General features: G+C 42.8%; 1 protein-coding gene across 2 annotated transcripts in view; it reads right to left on the bottom strand.

Moving 5' to 3' along the window:
* Positions 1–2,202: 2,202 nt before the first annotated feature.
* WWTR1 (WW domain containing transcription regulator 1) overlaps positions 2,203–17,818 on the bottom strand; it is an 85,890-nt gene continuing 70,274 nt past the window's right edge. For both annotated transcript variants that reach the window (XM_083178038.1, XM_083178039.1), the window contains exons 4-6: positions 10,362–10,495; positions 9,581–9,693; positions 2,203–8,784 (exon numbers count right to left, since the gene is read on the bottom strand). In XM_083178038.1, the coding sequence (XP_083034164.1) occupies positions 8,603–8,784; positions 9,581–9,693; positions 10,362–10,495 (429 nt within the window). In that variant the 3' untranslated portion in view covers positions 2,203–8,602. The remainder of the gene's footprint in view (positions 8,785–9,580; positions 9,694–10,361; positions 10,496–17,818) is intronic.

Here is a 17,818-nt window from a genome sequence, read left to right on the forward strand (position 1 = left end):
AGATAGTGCGAGGAGCGCTACTCACAGGAGGGAGGGGGAAATGCGCCTGTGTGAGAGCGCAGCTGTGTCCTTGGTGATGGAGCAGCTCAGACTGGAGTGGACGCATCAGAGCGGGCAAGTGTCAAACTCTCTGCCTATGTGTGTGTGTGTGTGTGCACTGGCACATTGCAGCCCATCATTAATTGCTGTGTCCCATGATAATAAGCAGGACATATGCCCTAAGACTGAGTGCTGCCCCCCTGTGCAGGCAGCGTGTGCCCTAATGCACTGCAGTTCACAGCAATAGCAGGAGGGAAATGCTACTGCTGAGTTACAGTGGTATTATTTGGGACATACTTGTATGAAGGACATTATTATGATAATAAAGAGTGGACACATAGTCCTACAGATACAACCGGCCCTTTGAGGGTGACCAAACTGCTGATGCGGCCCCCGATGAATTTGAGTTTGACACCCCTGTATTACAGTATAGCTCATTTCATGACACTGTGTGTATGCTGTACCCGGCGGCTGATGAGTGCTCTCGCGGGTCGTTTATCCCCCCTTCCCCTCGTCGTGCACGTCATAGCATGCACAAATGACGGAGCGGATCATTAATGATGACCACGCAGAATGCAGGAAGCCCCACGCTCTTTGCCCACCGGCATTGACAAGACTGTATGCACGTGCCGAGACCCGCCGAGTCCCCATGTCCACCGATATCAGTGACTGCAGCGATCGCAGGTGTGCACGCACCTCTAGCCACTTACCAGATTCTCTCTCTGATGCAAAAATTGAGCACTAAGATACACAAACACACACACACACACACACACACACACACACACTAGACTTGGTAGGAAATTCTGCTGCCACTGGGCATGTGCAACATTCCACCTTTTGCCAGGTTGTGGGGGTTTTTCATTTGCCTATGAAATGTGCGGTACTTGTTTCCTAGCACGGCCACACCGATTTACATCGGGGTGGTCGTGTCGGAAAAATCGGGTCGATCGCATCGCATACGATTTGGTCGCATGCGATGCGATCGACGCGACCGACCGATTTTGGACCCGATTTTTTTTTTTTTTTTTTTATGTAAATCGGGTCCCTGGGACCCGATTTTACATTGCATTCAATGTAAAATATTCCCAACCCCCCCAAATTTAACGGCGTACACCGCACCCCACCATAGACGCCAACCCGAAGCGTGGCGAGTGCAGCGAGCCCGCGAGGGGCGGCGGTGCGCGTCCTCCGACCTTTTCATTCCCCTACTATCCACGTCGGCGTGGAGTTGAGAATAGAATAGTGTGGCGAGCGCAGCGAGCCACCGAGCCCGAAGCGTGGCGAGCGCAGCGAGCCCCGCGAGGGGACGCGTATACCTGTGAAGTTATACGCGTCCCCTCGCGGGGCTCGCTGCGCTCGCCACGCTTCGGGCTCGGTGGCTCGCTGCGCTCGCCACACTATTCTATTCTCACCTCCACGCCGACGTGGATAGTAGGGGAATGAAAAGGTCGGAGGACGCGCACCGCCGCCCCTCGCGGGCTCGCTGCGCTCGCCACGCTTCGGGTTGGCGTCGATAGTGGGGTGGCGTTTACAATGGGGGGGCATGACGGGGCCATATACAATGAGAAATGGCCCATATTGGCCCATTTCCCATTGATTACTATGTTAAGATGGACTTAATCAAGTCCATCTTATCTTGTGCCATTATAATGGCACAAGACCGACACGACCGACGCGATTTCAATGTTAAAAATATTTTAACATTGAACCCTATGGAGAAATCGGGTCCATCGCGTCGGTCGCGTCGTGTGCCTTATTAAAGGCACACGACCGACGCGATGGACCCGATTTTCCATTTGACGGTAAAATGGACCTGATTTTAAAGAAAATCGGGTCCATCGGGGGCATCGTGTGCCTTAAAGTTAAGGCACACGACCAAGAAGATTGTGGCCGTGCTAGGAAACAAGTACCAAATGTGCAAAGAAATTGCAGTAACCAATGAGACAGTTAGATACACAGCATAACTTGCACTACATAAGAATGCGAATTGCTGACTGGTTTATATGGGGCACTGTACAGCTGACCTTTGTCAGTAAACAAATCCTAAAGTATGGCTACCATTCACTCATTACTGTGCTCTGATAAGAGACAGAACAGACATACATACATACATACATACATACATACCGCAGTAAAAGTAAATAAGAGAACAAGGCAGAATTACTTTCTGGAGGGTTTATTGCATAGTTGGCCAAACAGGAAAGCAGCGTCGGCTATTCATTTCAACAAGATGGTATAAACCACGAAAGGAAATACTGTATTTGCCATTTGTTCTGTCCATGTGGCCCTCAGCTTCATAGGCAGCGTTTGTTCATATGCAGAACAGTCAAACAAACAGAACATTCACTTTGATTATAAAGTACATAAAGAGATGGAGCATAATACAACATTCTGAGGATTAATTGTAGTGCCTGAAATTAGTTTACAGAAAAAAAAAAAACATTTAAATGTAGTCATATCATATGTAAATAACACTGCATTGCACTGCACTGATGTAGCGCCAATCAGCACAGGGCTGCAAAATGGCGACTGTAGTGTTGTTCATACATCTTCACATTCAAGTACTTATTTAATGCCATAATGCAATGTGCTTAATGTGATATAACCCCTGCAACCAATCAGCTTATACAGTAACTGTCACTTTTCTGGGACAGTTAAAAGCTATAATTTGATTGGTAGTAGGAGGAGCAGGACGTTAACACACATTGTATCATTCTATTAAATAAACCCCTAGAAGTGCATGTGTCCAGCTACAAGGGACTGATACAAGATACTGTCATTTGTATTCAACCGTTTATAGGGTGATTATCAAACAACATTTTAGTGTTCAACAGTTCCATTATAGAATGGGAAAGAAAACAGAATTGTTCAATGAGAATAAGAGATGCAAAGCATTGCCCCATTTAATTACCAAGTTAGCAGATCTTAACATGTGTTTGGTAAAATTTGTATATCAATGGTTGTAATTTAAGGAACTTAGGGAGTTATTCAGGTTGATACGCAAGGCTAAGAATTCGCAGCCTTGCGAGTCCACCAAACCGCGCCTTGCGAATGTGGCCTGGCCACTACCCATTCGCAAGGGCGATTGGCAGGGCATGTGAATGGATGTTACACTGTAACATCCATTCGCAGCCTAGTGGGATTCACCCACAAAAGATGGCGAAGGTGCACGCATATAAAAGTGACTCTCAAGTCACATATGCGTGGACGCTCGGGAGGAAATGGGTGGGCAGCTGGCTGCCCCCCTGCACTCGCGTTCGCCGTGGCCGCACATACCGTGTGTCTGCACATGCACAGAAATGCATCTGCGCAGACACAAAACATAGCTCCCCCATGTGAACACACAGGGGAGTGAATGAACCAGAATAAGCCCCTTTATTTCCTCTGCACTATTTGATTGGACAACTTGAAAACGTTTTTAAACAAATGAAAACGTTCCTATACAAGGTCAAATATTCACAAATGAAAGCATGGATAATACCAATCAACTGAAATCCAAATGGCTTCGCCGGATGCATTTGGCATTACCTTATCGTATTATATATGTCACATTATTTAAATGTAAGTATTTTCAATATGGTCAATAACAAAAAAGAAAAAAACAGTAACACAATCGGATACTATGAGCCTGATTCAGACCTGATCACTGAGTTGCGAATCTTCGGAACCCAGCCAGTGGCTCCCTGTCCCTTTGCAGGGCTGCAATGACCATTCATTACTGGCTTAGTTCACACGCACAGCTCACACATGTGCACTGCATATTGTGCGCATGCGCTGTCATTCGATAATCAGCAGGGCTGCAAATTCCTGGCCCTGTGATAGGGTCTGTATCAGGCCAAATATCGCATGCACCCTGCAGTTGGGATGTCTATATATTTAATAATACAGCTCCTTGTTCTCCCCCATTTCACAGATGACTTTGATCAATGATCATTTTTAAATAAATGTTCAGTAGGGCATATACATTCCATTTACATCACCCTCTTTATTAAGCCTCCTGCTTAATACCACTAGCTTTGGCCTGTGTTTCAAGTGAATATAAAGAGGACGTTATGTTCCTGGGGCCTGACTACATTGCAGTGCGTGCCACAAAGTACCAATGTTCGGAACTTAGCGCATGCTCCTGGCCCCTACTGCACACGTGCGGTATGGGGCTGCGATGTAGCATGCAGATCAAAAACAGCATAGTCTGATAGATTGTCTGATGAAATGGGAAACGTTGGCTAGGAACAAGACCAGAAACGGGAAATGTTGGGGAGGGACAAGACCAGGATCCATGTAAGCAGCAGCGATAGCTACTCCGTCCACATCGGACACAAGTTCATTGTGTAAAATCAGCTCACAGTGGGAGATAAAGCACACACACACACACACACACACACACACACACACTGCCTCATAAGAGTTGTGTGCAGGATCTTGAGATAATATTGGTGGGAAATTTTAGTGCCATTTGGTTGTAAGCCAGGGCCAAATCTACCACTAGGTGGACCTAGACTACTCATTCAGAGTTTTAATTGTCACTGTGGAGCAGTGGCTGCTACTCTTTAAGGACCAATCCCGACAACTTTTTACCTATGAAGTTGCCAGGTGCTGTTCATCCATGTTGGCGATGGGAACGTCTAATGTGCCTATGATGTCACAGCCATGGTGGCATTCCCAAGAATAGAAGTCACCCATTATGTAAGAAGCTGGTGTTGACTTTGGGGCGAAAAGCCTAGAGCATCCAGGTCCCACCCATACCTCCTCAATGCTGTACTTTTACAGAGCACTCCCATATGAAATATGTAACATTTACAAATGCGCAATTAACACCACCTTTATATACAAGCAGCCCTCCTTTAACCGTTTTACTGATTAGAACAGGAGGTGGGAGAGGCCGGTGGAACATAGCCATTGCTTGGTAAGGTTAACCACACATGTTAAGATCTGGCATGGGTTTGAACCAAATTGAGCCAAAAATACCACCCCCCCCCCCCCCCCAAAAAAAAGCAGACAAACAAAAAAACCACTGCAAATTCCAAAATATGTATATTTCATATATACACAATAATGATTTGCTACACAGATTTCTGCTGGCCTACAGGAAAACAGTAGAGCCACGACAATTTTGTTTTTTTTCTCATTAACTTCTTTAATACAAGGTGGCATCTCCTTAGTTGCTATTTGACTCTTATGTTGTTCTGTTGGTTGCCAAGGTAGAACTCTCCCTCAAGCTTTTGCTGTATAGTAGGAAACGTACCAGACTGCCTTGAAGCTTTCACCAAGCATACTGTAAATGATCTCAGACTTATTTAAGGACATCTCGTATTGCATGACTATAAATGCTTCAGCTCCCTTGTAGTTCATTGGTATAGACCTCAGTAACTTTCCTATCAATTTCAACCTCCAAAATCTGTACTGCTTAAAATCCATGCAACATGCTGTAAAACATTAACTCCTGGCAGTAACTAAAATATTGGTATAAAGGCATAAGTTAGAAAGTGGAGTAACAAATATTTCATAAACAAGGCTTATTTCATAAAGGACAATCTAGGTGGCGCTACAAGTCAGAACCCCATGGCCACTGCTAGTCTACGGCTGCACTCCACTTTCCGTAAGCAACTGTCTCAACTACTTCCTAATCTCAATATTCAATTAACACTTTATTATTTAGCCATTCATTCTGCAATCTCGTGATAAATGAGAGTAAGTTATTCACCTACAAATAATTACCAGCCTACTTTGAAACACTGCTTTGGTACTTAAATCACATACATTGGGCCAGGTGCACAAAGTTTCAAGTGGCGAGTGATAAACAACCAGCCAATCAGCTCCTACCTGCCATGTTACAGACTGGGTTTGAAATATGACAGTTAGGAGCTGATTGGTTGATTGTTTATCTTTTTTTGAAGCTTAGTGCATCTGGCCCTTTGTGTCAAATCCTGATGCTTACAATAGAGAGATTGCAGTGCTGTAGAAATTAAAGTGTGCCCATTGCCTAAACTATAGCCCCTAACATTTAACGACAGATTGGGACAAAAGTAGATAAGACCACGAGCTCCCCCAGGGTCATACCTATTTCTCCCAAACATTACCCCATTATGCAAAGGTAGTTGCCCATTGGTACTGTAATGGGGAGGGTGCTACCTACAATGGAGGCAGGCATTTTCTGTGAATGCAGCCTGTCAACTGACAATGACCTAGTGACATGACGCAGTGAGCCAAAAGGATGTTTTTCCCCATTTTATTTATACGACCAGAAGACAATGGCTGTTTGTATTATTTAAGTTTAATTGGAACTTTTATTAGGTCGGTCTATATTTAATTGTATTTAACATTTTAAATGTGACTTATGCCTGTATTAATAAGTATCCAGTAAGACTTAAGTATATTACATGCCATTACAGCAATCCTCCAACCTTTTAGGCTCCTGACACGGGACGAGCGCATGCCGCCTCCTCTTGCAAAAAAAGGGGGAGTGGTCAGAACTTCTGACGTGTAGGACAGCTCCTTGTCCTGACCTCCTACCATAAACACACCCTTTGAATGCTGCACACACCATGGTATGTGTACTACCCACCCAATCACCTGCAATGACAAGCCTCCTTATCTTTTGGTTTAATTGGAACAAAGCTGTCCCGATCAGGACAGAGTTCTCAAATCCTCACAGTTGGGAGGTATAATTACAGGAGCATTTAACTGTAACACTGTCAAGTCACATCTTCTAGCATAAACCAAGATCCTTACCATATAATATTTTCTATAACACAGCATACTGAGCATCTTTCTTTGGGCTGATTTAATGTAAAATACGTCCACATCTGGCCCAGTGACATCACTAGTTGTCAGTTAAAAGGCTGTATTTCTGAATTTATTTTCTCAGCCCACAAAAAGTCTCCAAAGCATTCAAATAAAGCCCACACTTTAATTACTTTGAATTAAACTTGATTGTAATGTGATGCTACACACAATTTGTATATTGAATATAGTTTGGTCAACTATTATACAAACATGTTCTGTACCAGCAACTGTTAATGTTAAGTTTAAGGTCTCCATGAATGTGCTCTCTTTCAGTACCCATGTCACCAAGCCCACTAGATTCCAAACATCGCACTTCTAGAATTTATGTAATTCTTCATCTGCCCAAAGTAAAACAGAAGGTCTAGCCTGCCAAATAAAGTGGTGTACTGCAATACCAAGGCCGTACGCCCACAGTAAGTGCAAAGAATATCTCTTGTGGATTAAACAGCAAGAGACTTGGATCAATAATGCCTTTTAAAAATCCATTTACTCAAAAAAAAAGTTACAAATAATAAAGCTTAGTCTTTTATATAAATATTATATTTATTCAAAAATATTTATGGATTCTTAGGACGTCATCTGCATTTGTGACTAAGCTGTCTAACTGGTGCCCTCAATGCTTATTCAGTCCCACATCTCCGACATAATATACCATGTACTGCACTCCAACTGTGGCTAATGATTAACATATCATTGTTGGAAGAGCAGGTCAGAAAATACAGTATATTTTTATCTCACCTTTATAAGAATCATAAGGAATAAAAATATGTAAAGTGGGTTCCGATATATAGATCATATATAAACTGATTATATTTTCCCTAATTACCCTCCAATTGTAATATGCTCTTAGTAACCCACGTGCCACTATTTAATTTTGTATTCAAAATACTCCCTTTGATAGTGTCAGCGTTACATAATGTTATAAAAAAAACTGAATTCATCAGCTGCAATTAGTTAAAAAAAACAATAGTGCTTAATAAAATAAACAAAATCTAATATGCATTAAAAACAACAGTAAAAAAAATTGTAATCACATTGTAAAAAAGAAAAAAAAAAAGAAAAAAAAAATTAAAAAAGAAAAAAGTGGTAGTTAGTACCAAACTGATCAATGCTGTAGTGTTTTTAACGATTTCTGAACATACTGCTACTTTCAAACTGGAAGTATATATATATATTTTTTTTTTATCTAAAGCTATACAGTAATATACTGAAAAACAACTCTAAACATAATGTTTGTGCTTCTGCAAAAATAAAGTAAATGGAAAGAGAACTTTAAAAAAGGTAGCTTGGATGCAAAACTACGTTATTCTATTTCCAGCACAATTTTTTTCTAAAAATACAATGATTTTATTTAAAGCTTATATTAAAAAGTTTAAAATGCTTTAAGCCTTATAGTTATAAATAAAGTGTACATATACTGGACAGGGTGTATTTGATTCTCTTCTTGTAACTCATAACCTTCTTAAAAACTAAAACCATTTACAGATCTAAATACAGAAGCGTAACATGCAAATATGGCCCTTGTGTGCCACCGTAACTCTATATGATCACAGCCTGGGCGAAGTGGTGATGAATCAAATAGAAAAATATACACGCTAAGAAACAAATATATGTGATTCAGAAAACGATCCGTTTAGCTATCTTAATACAGCTCAAGTCAATATGGCAGTTTGTCTACGACAAACTCTTTCTGAGGCTCTTCGCATATTTCCACATGAGAAAAAGCTATTAAAGCAAGATTGCTGGAAAGGAAACAGGGCAGTCGGGGTGCCAGCATCTACAGCCAGGTGAGGTAGGTCTCATTTTTGTTCAGCACACATTCCACATCGTTGAGACTTGGAATCAAATCTTCAGACTCCAATGTCCCCAGATCCACGTTTGTCCCCGGAAGAGCATCAAGAAAGTCAGGAAAACGTGTTTGAGGGTTCAGATTAAGGGCTGGCTGTCCGAGAATTTCACCTATAAAAAGAAATTGGAAATCAGAAGTAGAAATAATTCCTACGAGAACATAACAGAAACTTGGCTTTAAATAAGCAGCAACTATGATCTGTTCGTCTAAAGAATGGAAGTATAGCTTAACTGGCCAAACATGGGAACAGCAAAACTTAACAGATCCTGGAGTCATTGGGTGGGCCAAGCATATGATTCCCACTGGGCACAATATAACTTTTGTTATGCTAGTTTGATACAACTGAAAGTTTGTAAAATGAAACAGACTTATCTGTGACCAAAGAATGAATCAGAAGCACCACAAAGGGGTTACGGGTGCCACAAGCTCTGGTGGCGGCCCATTGTTTCCAGGGATGCTGGGAACGTCCCTGGAAAGAGGTAAATTGGAGGCTTCCAGTAAGGCCACGCCCACTGTAGTGATGTCAGTGGTGGGACTTCTGCAAGGTCATGCCATATATATATAGCATTTACAAAGCCTAGATTTGAATGTAACAAGCAGTGAAATAGATTAAATAAACTAGAAAAGTGGACCAGTGGAGAAATTGCCCGTAGCAACCAATCAGCTTCTACCTTCCATTTTTATACAATGCACTTGATAAATCCTAAGTTAATATGCTGGTTGGTTACTGTGGCCAACAACTCGACTGGTCCACTTCTCTGGTGATTGCTATGGACAACTTCTCTACTGTTTTCACTGTTTGATACAACAGCCCCTAAATTTGAAAAACCTCCAAGTCTTCATGAAATACCACTATGCACACATAAAACACATAACAGGATTGGTTTATTTGTACTATTTTTATACCTGTGTCCATTTCTTCCATATTACTGAGAAAATCTTCAGGTGTTGTGGAGATGCTATAACATCCCAGGCCAAGGCCACTGTCTGTGCTTTGTTCTCTTGAGTGGTATGGCCCACTGTGGAGGAAAGAAAGAAAAAAAATTGTGAGTGATCCTTCACCTGTACCGCTCATGTGGATATCGCTACTTTGCGCGTTGAAGCAATATTCTTGACAACACATAGTACGAGGGACGTTTGATGAGTGGGGCACAAAAAAAAACAATTAAATAAAATTTCTGGAAAAATTGCATTTATATCTTTTTTTAATATACCATCGGAAACTCAGGGTGTTCAAAGTCTGCAAAATGCTCATTGATGGCGGCAATGACTTCCTCCTAAAGCAAGAATTTTACCACCAAGCCAGATTTTCAAATTTAGACAGGAAGAAGTGGTTATGTGCCAAATCAGGGGAATAGGGTGCATAGGGAATCAACATGAAGCCAAATTATATCATTTTGCACAATGTTTTTGCACATTTTTGTATCGACTGCTCAAATGACTAACGCAGGTGAACAATGCTATACTTCTGGCTGCAGTTTAGCATGGGGGGGGGTTTAGAAGGATGGAACTTACCAGGTTCAACATCACCAAAGGGATTGTGGTGCCATCTCTTAGAAATTTACCACATTTATCAAATTACCCTCGCAAAGGCCCTGTAGGCCTTATTTCGGCATATTACTTGCTCCAGCAATTTGGTCAGTTAAGAGCAAAATGAATGAAGAAAATGCGGTTGTTCATAACCTACCCATTGAGGAAAGGGTCAGATCCATTGCTTGTTATAGATCTTATATCCTGGTTAATGGCAGGGGGGCTCACTGTGGTTTGAACGGGGGCAATGCTTTCTGATTCCATGGGAAGTTGTCGGCATAATGCAGCTTCCTGGATGAAAATATAAGGACAGAAAGAGAAATGAGATCAGATATTAACTTCTCACACCGGAAAATCATAGATGAAGAAATAGCCGCACCCTCTGGGTAAAGTGGTTTAATCATCTTGACATTTTGGTTTTATATAACCTGCAATGCTTCCTACAATTAAACAGTACTGGAGTAGTTAAATACAATATATAAACTGTTTCCACTTGTCCCAATGACCTGGAGCCAATGGGTGGGTAGCTTACAGTGAAGTATGATCATTTAGAACAATAGAGACAAAACATGACTCAAGTGGAAGGAGGAAGCATGAGAGCCTACATACACGTGTTTCTCACCTCTTACCTCCTCCCTAGCTTGTCACCCATTTATTGCCCTCAATTTTATGTCTACTGTAATAACCAAGTTAAGTAAACTAATTATTCTTTAGGATTTTTTGGTTACTTCTATAAGCGTTTACTTGTATTCTTGTTTTGGAAAATAGACAAAGAGCTTCTGCTTCCATGAGTAAACCGCTACATTCACATCACTCATATAATGACACTACAGGAAGTTGTAAACCTAGCTCCGACTGGAGGGTTATTATGGGAAACTGATGTGCCACTTTCATATAATCTTTATTTAAGAAATAGAAACGTCCCTCGTAGCAACTGCACTCCGAGAACACTCCTTGCATGACTTTGCTGCCCTGGGCAGACAGTCTCACAAAAGAACGGCTATTATCTGCAAGTAATCCTAACTCCCTGATGACAATCTATAGGCGGGTGCTCCGCAGGAGAGCTTTGTAAAACGTCTCATGAAAACGGCTGGATAACTAAAGGGGATGTATTTGGGTATCGTGGGATATAATGACACTCAACACATAGCCAGAAGCTCTTTATGGTTATCAAATTCTAACAAAGGCTTATAATGCTTAGTACTAGTAAGAGGCCCAGATCAAGGGAAAAGCCATCACCCTTGTTGCTGTTATGTGTACTGTAGTTTGCTTTTTCTGTCTCAGGAGATGGTGTGTATTGGTTGCATATTGCTCGGGTAAACATACACACAGGGAATAACCATGTACTGGGGTAGATGTATGAAGCAGTGATAAAAGAGAAGTGAGCCAGAGGAGAAGTGGCCCATGGCAACCAATCAGCACTGAAGTAACATCCATAATTTGCATAACATAAAATTATGTAGAGCAGCTGATTGGTTGCCACAGGACAATTGGATGCGGGTTATAAGAGGGGTTAAACCTGGGTTGCCCTCTGTATAATGGGTGACCCAGATTTAATATGAAAGCGCTCCAACCCAGGATGGACTGCAAACCATTCTTCACTTCCTGGATCACAAATATTCTTCTTATTAAAAGTATATTATAGAGAATTAAGCTTATCACACAAAGGGCCAGATGTATCAAGCTTCAAAAAGTGATAAAGTGGAGAGTAATAGACAACCAGCCAATCAGCTCCATTCTTTAGGGGCTATAATTTAGGCAATGGACACACTTTTCTACAGCACTGCAATCTCTCTATTGTAAGCATCAGGATTTAGGCCAGATGCACTAAGCTTCAAAAAAAGATCAGCCAATCAGCTCCTAACTGTCATATTTCAAACCCAGCCTGTAACATGGCAGGCAGGAGCTGATTGGCTGGCTGTTTATCACTCTCTATTTTATTACTTTTTGAAGCTTGATGCATCTGGCCAAAAATGTGGTGTTTCCTACTCTCTAAGTCTATGTTATTGCAGGAGAGAATGCTGTTCTTTATGACACTAGTGATGAATAAAAGAAGTGTTCCTTATACTAAAGCTCTACTTTGAAATGACATGTGTGAAATAACACACCTTTAATCCAAATAATTATGGTATTAAGTCGTAAATAAACTGAAAAACCAAGAATTGTTCATAGACACGATAGTGCGTTCTGATTGGTTACTGGTTTTGTAGCTTTAAGTCAATAATAACTGTACAGGCTCCGAGAACATCTCTGTCACTGGATTGCACTGTAAATTTGCTTCATGAATGTGTTAGATAAAAATGCACTACAGGTCTTCACAAGTTCAAACAAGTTTTTAGAACTCTATTTTAGGCATCGCAGCAGCTGGGATTCATTTTTTATTTATCATGTGTAAGTGCCTTTCAAATTCTATTTGGTGCAACAAAATGTTAAGTGATCCAGTGCTTACACCTCAGAAAGTGTTCCTGGCAGTTCACAAGATAAAGGGGTTCACCAGTTATATAAAACATTAGAACCGTAAAGCACCCCTGGCTAATCTCCCTGTTCCAGGCTGTATGGTGACAGGTCTCCTGCCTCACTCATGCACTTTAATGTGATATATTTTACATTTAACAGCACAATGGAATTAAAAAAGCATCTGCTTAAACCTCAATCGCCAATTACTGTAGGTAGTGTAACCTAAAATACATATTTAAATGGAACTTAACACAAATAAGATGCTCATATTTTCCTTTTCATTGCAATCTAATTCTATCATGGAATGCTTTAAGGCCCATACACACTGGGCGACTTTAAGCTGAAAGCTGCTCAAAACAGCCTGTTTGAGCAGCTTTCAGCTCAAATCTGCCCAGTGTGTATGGCCCAGCGATGAGCGCTGCTGCAATAGGGCACTTTATGCATCATAAGATGCGATGGGATATCCCATCCGATTGCATAAGTGTATGGGAACCATAACTCTGTCCCTACCAAAATTGCTTGAAGATATGTAAAATCAGCCAGTAAAAGACTTGTATCTATTTCAGACAAATACTTAGAAGACTGACGGCTACTGCAGCGTGTGGGTGTCCTACTTCATCTCTTTCCTACGTTCTTGTTAATTAAGCAAAACAGCAGCTTCAGGCTATGATTACAAAGCATTGTTCCTCCGTGGGGCTTAAAGTACATAAGCAAAGGACTAAAGTCAACAAAACTTTCCAAAAGCATAGTGTTGCTTTTCGACATAATAGGTATGTAAAATAAGGAAATACAAGAAAACAATATTTACCAAAAAGCTAGTGTCCAACAGAATGAGTAGGTCATCTGTATAATAATTTAGCACGGGAAACGCCCCTTTTCCCCATAATATGTAAGGTGTGCCAAAATGAAAAGGAGACTATGGAGGTTTGTAAAGAATATTTTAATTAAAAGAATATTTAATTATGGTTCACCCATTCTCGCCAACTTCTGATTCTCTGACAGATGCTTGGGCACCCACTGTGCACAGACTCTGCCATGACCAAGCTTGTTGTGGATTATGTGATGCACAGTCCCCTTATCCCCTTATCTACAGTTCAGCAGCAATTTCATGTGTGGTGATCTGATGATTCTGATGAATGAGAACTTTCACAGCCGAAATCGTGGCAGGGTTGGTGACAACGTGTGCCTGCCTGGGCCATGGTAAGTCCTTGATGCTTTGACACCCTCCTAATGCTGACAACACCGGAACATGGTTCACCGTGCAACACACAGCTCTATCGGCAAACACATTAACCCACTGCAATCAGATACAACACCGCTACAGCAAAAGTCTCCTTTCCATTTGGGCACACCTTATAATAACCTGTATGTTCTATATGTGGCACTTGGCTTTAAGTTTACTTACTATGTATTGTTTTACATAAGATTCTGTCACTCGGTTCTTACTCATGTATCCTCCCAACTAGCGCACATTAGAGCGTGACATGAAATCTCTGCAAATGTTATGGTGGCCATACACTAAAGGCCCCCATACATTAGTCCGACTTGTCCTAGGGACAAGTGGGACCTGATTTTCCCCTGCAGCTCCCCGGGAGGGGGACACACGATTAGGCACTTGCTGTGCCAAGTTTTTCATATGATAAATCACATGCGATTTATCATATGCTACTCCCGGGGAGAGCCTAGGTGGGATATGCTGGGGAGCTGCAGGGAAGAGGCTGGCAGGGTGAGCTGACAAATAGTCAGCAGGCGGGGGAGGCCGGTGAGCCGGGCATGGGGAGAGGCTGGCAGGGGCAGCGCGGGGACGCCGGTGAACCAGCGAGGGGAACGGGTCAGGAGCTGGGCAGGAGGATCAAGCAGCCGCAAGGAAGATAAACCCCAATACAAGCAAATGGCCAGCCAGTGATTGGCTGAGAGATCTCTCAGCCAATCGGGCCCAAATCGCATAATGTATGGGGGCCTTAAGGCAATTTATCTGAGGCCTGAAATTGCATCAGATTTCCACTGAACTCCCCGGCAGCTTCCCTGGAGTCCTGCATGTCAGATTTTGTGCTTATTTCACTTAAGATATATTGCATGCAATTTATCAACCCGTGACAAATCATATGCAATTTATCTGCATACACTTGTACCATACAATTTATCTGATGGGCTGTACTACAGGGTGTAAGGGGGGCTGGCCTAAATAGTGTTATTGAAAGCTATGTAGAAGAGGCTAATAGCTACCCTACCTATGAAGCCAATTCAGACCCGGTCTGAAAATTCACAGTCCGACCGATTATCACACAAAGCCAGTGAAGACACAGGCATTACCCAGGCGTTGGGAGAGAGGGCAGCTGACGTCAGGGTCATCACAGCCCCGTAACCATGGAGAATACGGAAGCTTAGTAAATGTGCTGTATTCTCCATTCGTATTTTCGGCCAATCCCAGTTGTACACGTTTGCACATGTGATCAGCCTTCTTAGTAAATCTCCCCTCGTATTGCTGAATTCATCCGGTAATTCAGCAAACAATAGGACTGGAAAAATACTCCTCCTGGCCAGCAGGGGGCTGTTTCCGCCACCCCTGGGCTGTGGGTAGCAGCTGATGTAAATTGCCCAAATTGCATGTACATCGACCTAGTGTAAGGCCTTTACTTCCATTTCACTCTGTTCTGTTCTTATTCGTCTGACTTCTTGGTACTTGTGTAGTTTCATGGCGCCAGCATGGTGCCGTGCTACTTCCGGGTTCTACGCTCGACACAAAACTATGTAAAATAAAGTAACTTAACAAAATGCCAACATGGATAGTTCATACCCCCACTATCCATGTTGGCATGGAGTAGATTTTAGAAAGCGTGGTGAGCAGAGCGAGCCACCGAGTCCGCAGCGTGGGCGATCGAAGCGGCGCGCCGTGAAACTACACAAGTACTGACTTTTTTTGTCATCCCTTGTCTAGGTCCTGTTCAAATATTTAACTAATGTACAGTAAGAAATAGATATGACTGCAGTTTCTTTTGTCCTATATGCTATTCTTCAAAGTCCGCTCCATTGCGGTTTTGTTTGATTTGTTTTTGATTTTCTTATTAATGGATCTCAATAAACCTATATTGCATTAAAAAAAAATCCAGGCTTAAATATAATCTAATATCATGTGGCAAATACTTCTGATTATGCCATGCATGTTTACCCTATAAATCTGTAGCTTGTCAAAGCACCTTTAACTTTAAGTCATATTGGAGGCCATACATTTAAGCAGAGCCATCTTCCTCAAATTCTCCATACCGTTGAGGTTTAGTACCTCAACGGTACGGAGATGTTGAGGTACCATTGAGATGTACATTTTCTGGTTTACATAGGCTAATTTTTGGCTGGACTGGTTTTGATGCTTGGCCAAAATTCAAACAATCACATTTGTTGCAGATGGGCTTTTGTTTTGTTCAAATGCATCTTTGCTAATCTAGGTGTAGATTTATTAAACTCGGTGAAGTGATAAAGGTGTAGATTTATTAAACTCAGTGAAGTGATAAAGTGTCTGTGTCACGACTGAAGGGCTGGATGAAGTCGTGTGGTGTGTAGCAACCGGAGACGGACCAGAGGAGGAAGGATTAAATCGTGCAGGTTTAATAATAGAATTCATAAATGGAACAATACACACTTGAATACTTTCTTTAAGTGGCAGTTAATGGTAAATAATAATTGAGCCAGCACGGCACTTTGAAAGAAGAAAAGTTCATTTAAATAATGACAGTTCAAGGCACTGAGGACGGCAGGCTAGGGTCTTGAAGAATGAGAGGATCCGGAAAGAGAATGTACTTGATGGTATGAAGGATCCTTGAAGACTGAAAGAAGATGGATGATGACTGAAGAATGAAGAATTTGCTTGGAAGCAGAAGACTTGAAGAGCGAGGCCAGGGAGCTCAGGGATGCAGGCAGGAACCAGACTGTGGAGAGAACTGGCAGCGATGGGGTTAAGCAGGACCTGGATCAACCACAGAGCACTGGAAGCAAGGCACCAAGTCAGGAGAGGTGAGTCAGAGAGCCGGAGTCAGCTGGGAGCTGTGAACGCCTCTGGAGACTCTTTGTACTGACACTGAACAGGCCTAGGCAGATCCCCTATATCCCTAGAGGGCGGCTGCCATTGGCTGTCAGGTCAGTATGGGTGGAAACCTCAGACATGAGCCAATCTGCTATTTGCCCTTAACCAAGATGGCGGCGCCGGCCTCCCGGCACCCCTACAGCACACACCGCTACACTTGCCGGCGTCCCACGCTGCCTGCTGCCCACCAGACTGCCGCTGCCTGCTGCCGCTGACCTGGAGACCACTACACGCTAGCCGACGGCGGGCGCGGACGGGTGAGTAGTATGCCCGCCGCGCACCACCGCGGCTGCGTGTGACAGTACCCCCCCCTTTCTGGGTGACCCCAGGGCACCTACGCACCTTGTGTGGATTCCTTTGAAAGAATTGTCTCACCAGACGGGGAGCATGGAGGTCTGCAGCATCAACCCAGGAATTCTCTTCAGGACCGAATCCAAGCCACTCTACCAGATACTGAAGATGGGTATTGCGACAACGTGAGTCGATAATGCGCCTCACCTCGAACTCTGTCTCTCTCTCTGAGCCAATCTTGGGCGGCTTAGGCACCTTCTTCTGATATAAGTTCAATCTCAAAGGCTTCAGAAGAGACACATGGAAAGAATTCGATATCTTCAAGGAAGAAGGGAGCTGTAGTCTGTAGGCCACCGGATTAATCACTTGAGTGATTGGGTATGGCCCGATGAACCGGGGAGCCAGCTTCATGGAGGGTAACCGAAGGCGTATATGGCGGGTAGACAGCCATACTCGATCTCCAACCTTCAATCTAGGAGCCGCTCTTCTTTTTCTGTCCGCCATCCTTTTATATCGAGCGGATGCTTTGAGGAGAGCGGTATGAACGTCTGACCAGATTTTTGCAAACCGTTGTAGAGAAGAAGCAGCTGCAGGGACATCGGAAAACGATAAATCTGAGAACTCTGGAGATCGAGGATGTTTGCCAAAGACAGTAAAAAAGGGAGTGGTGCCGGAGGATGAATGATAGGAATTGTTGTGCGCAAATTCCGCCCAAGGCAGAAGGTCTACCCAGTCGTCTTGAGAGGAAGAGACAAACAAACGAATGAAGGCTTCCAAGTCCTGGTTGA

The sequence above is a fragment of the Crinia signifera genome, chromosome 3, assembly GCF_055691185.1.
Source record: "Crinia signifera chromosome 3, ASM5569118v1, whole genome shotgun sequence".
Classification (NCBI taxonomy): Eukaryota; Metazoa; Chordata; class Amphibia; order Anura; family Myobatrachidae; genus Crinia; species Crinia signifera.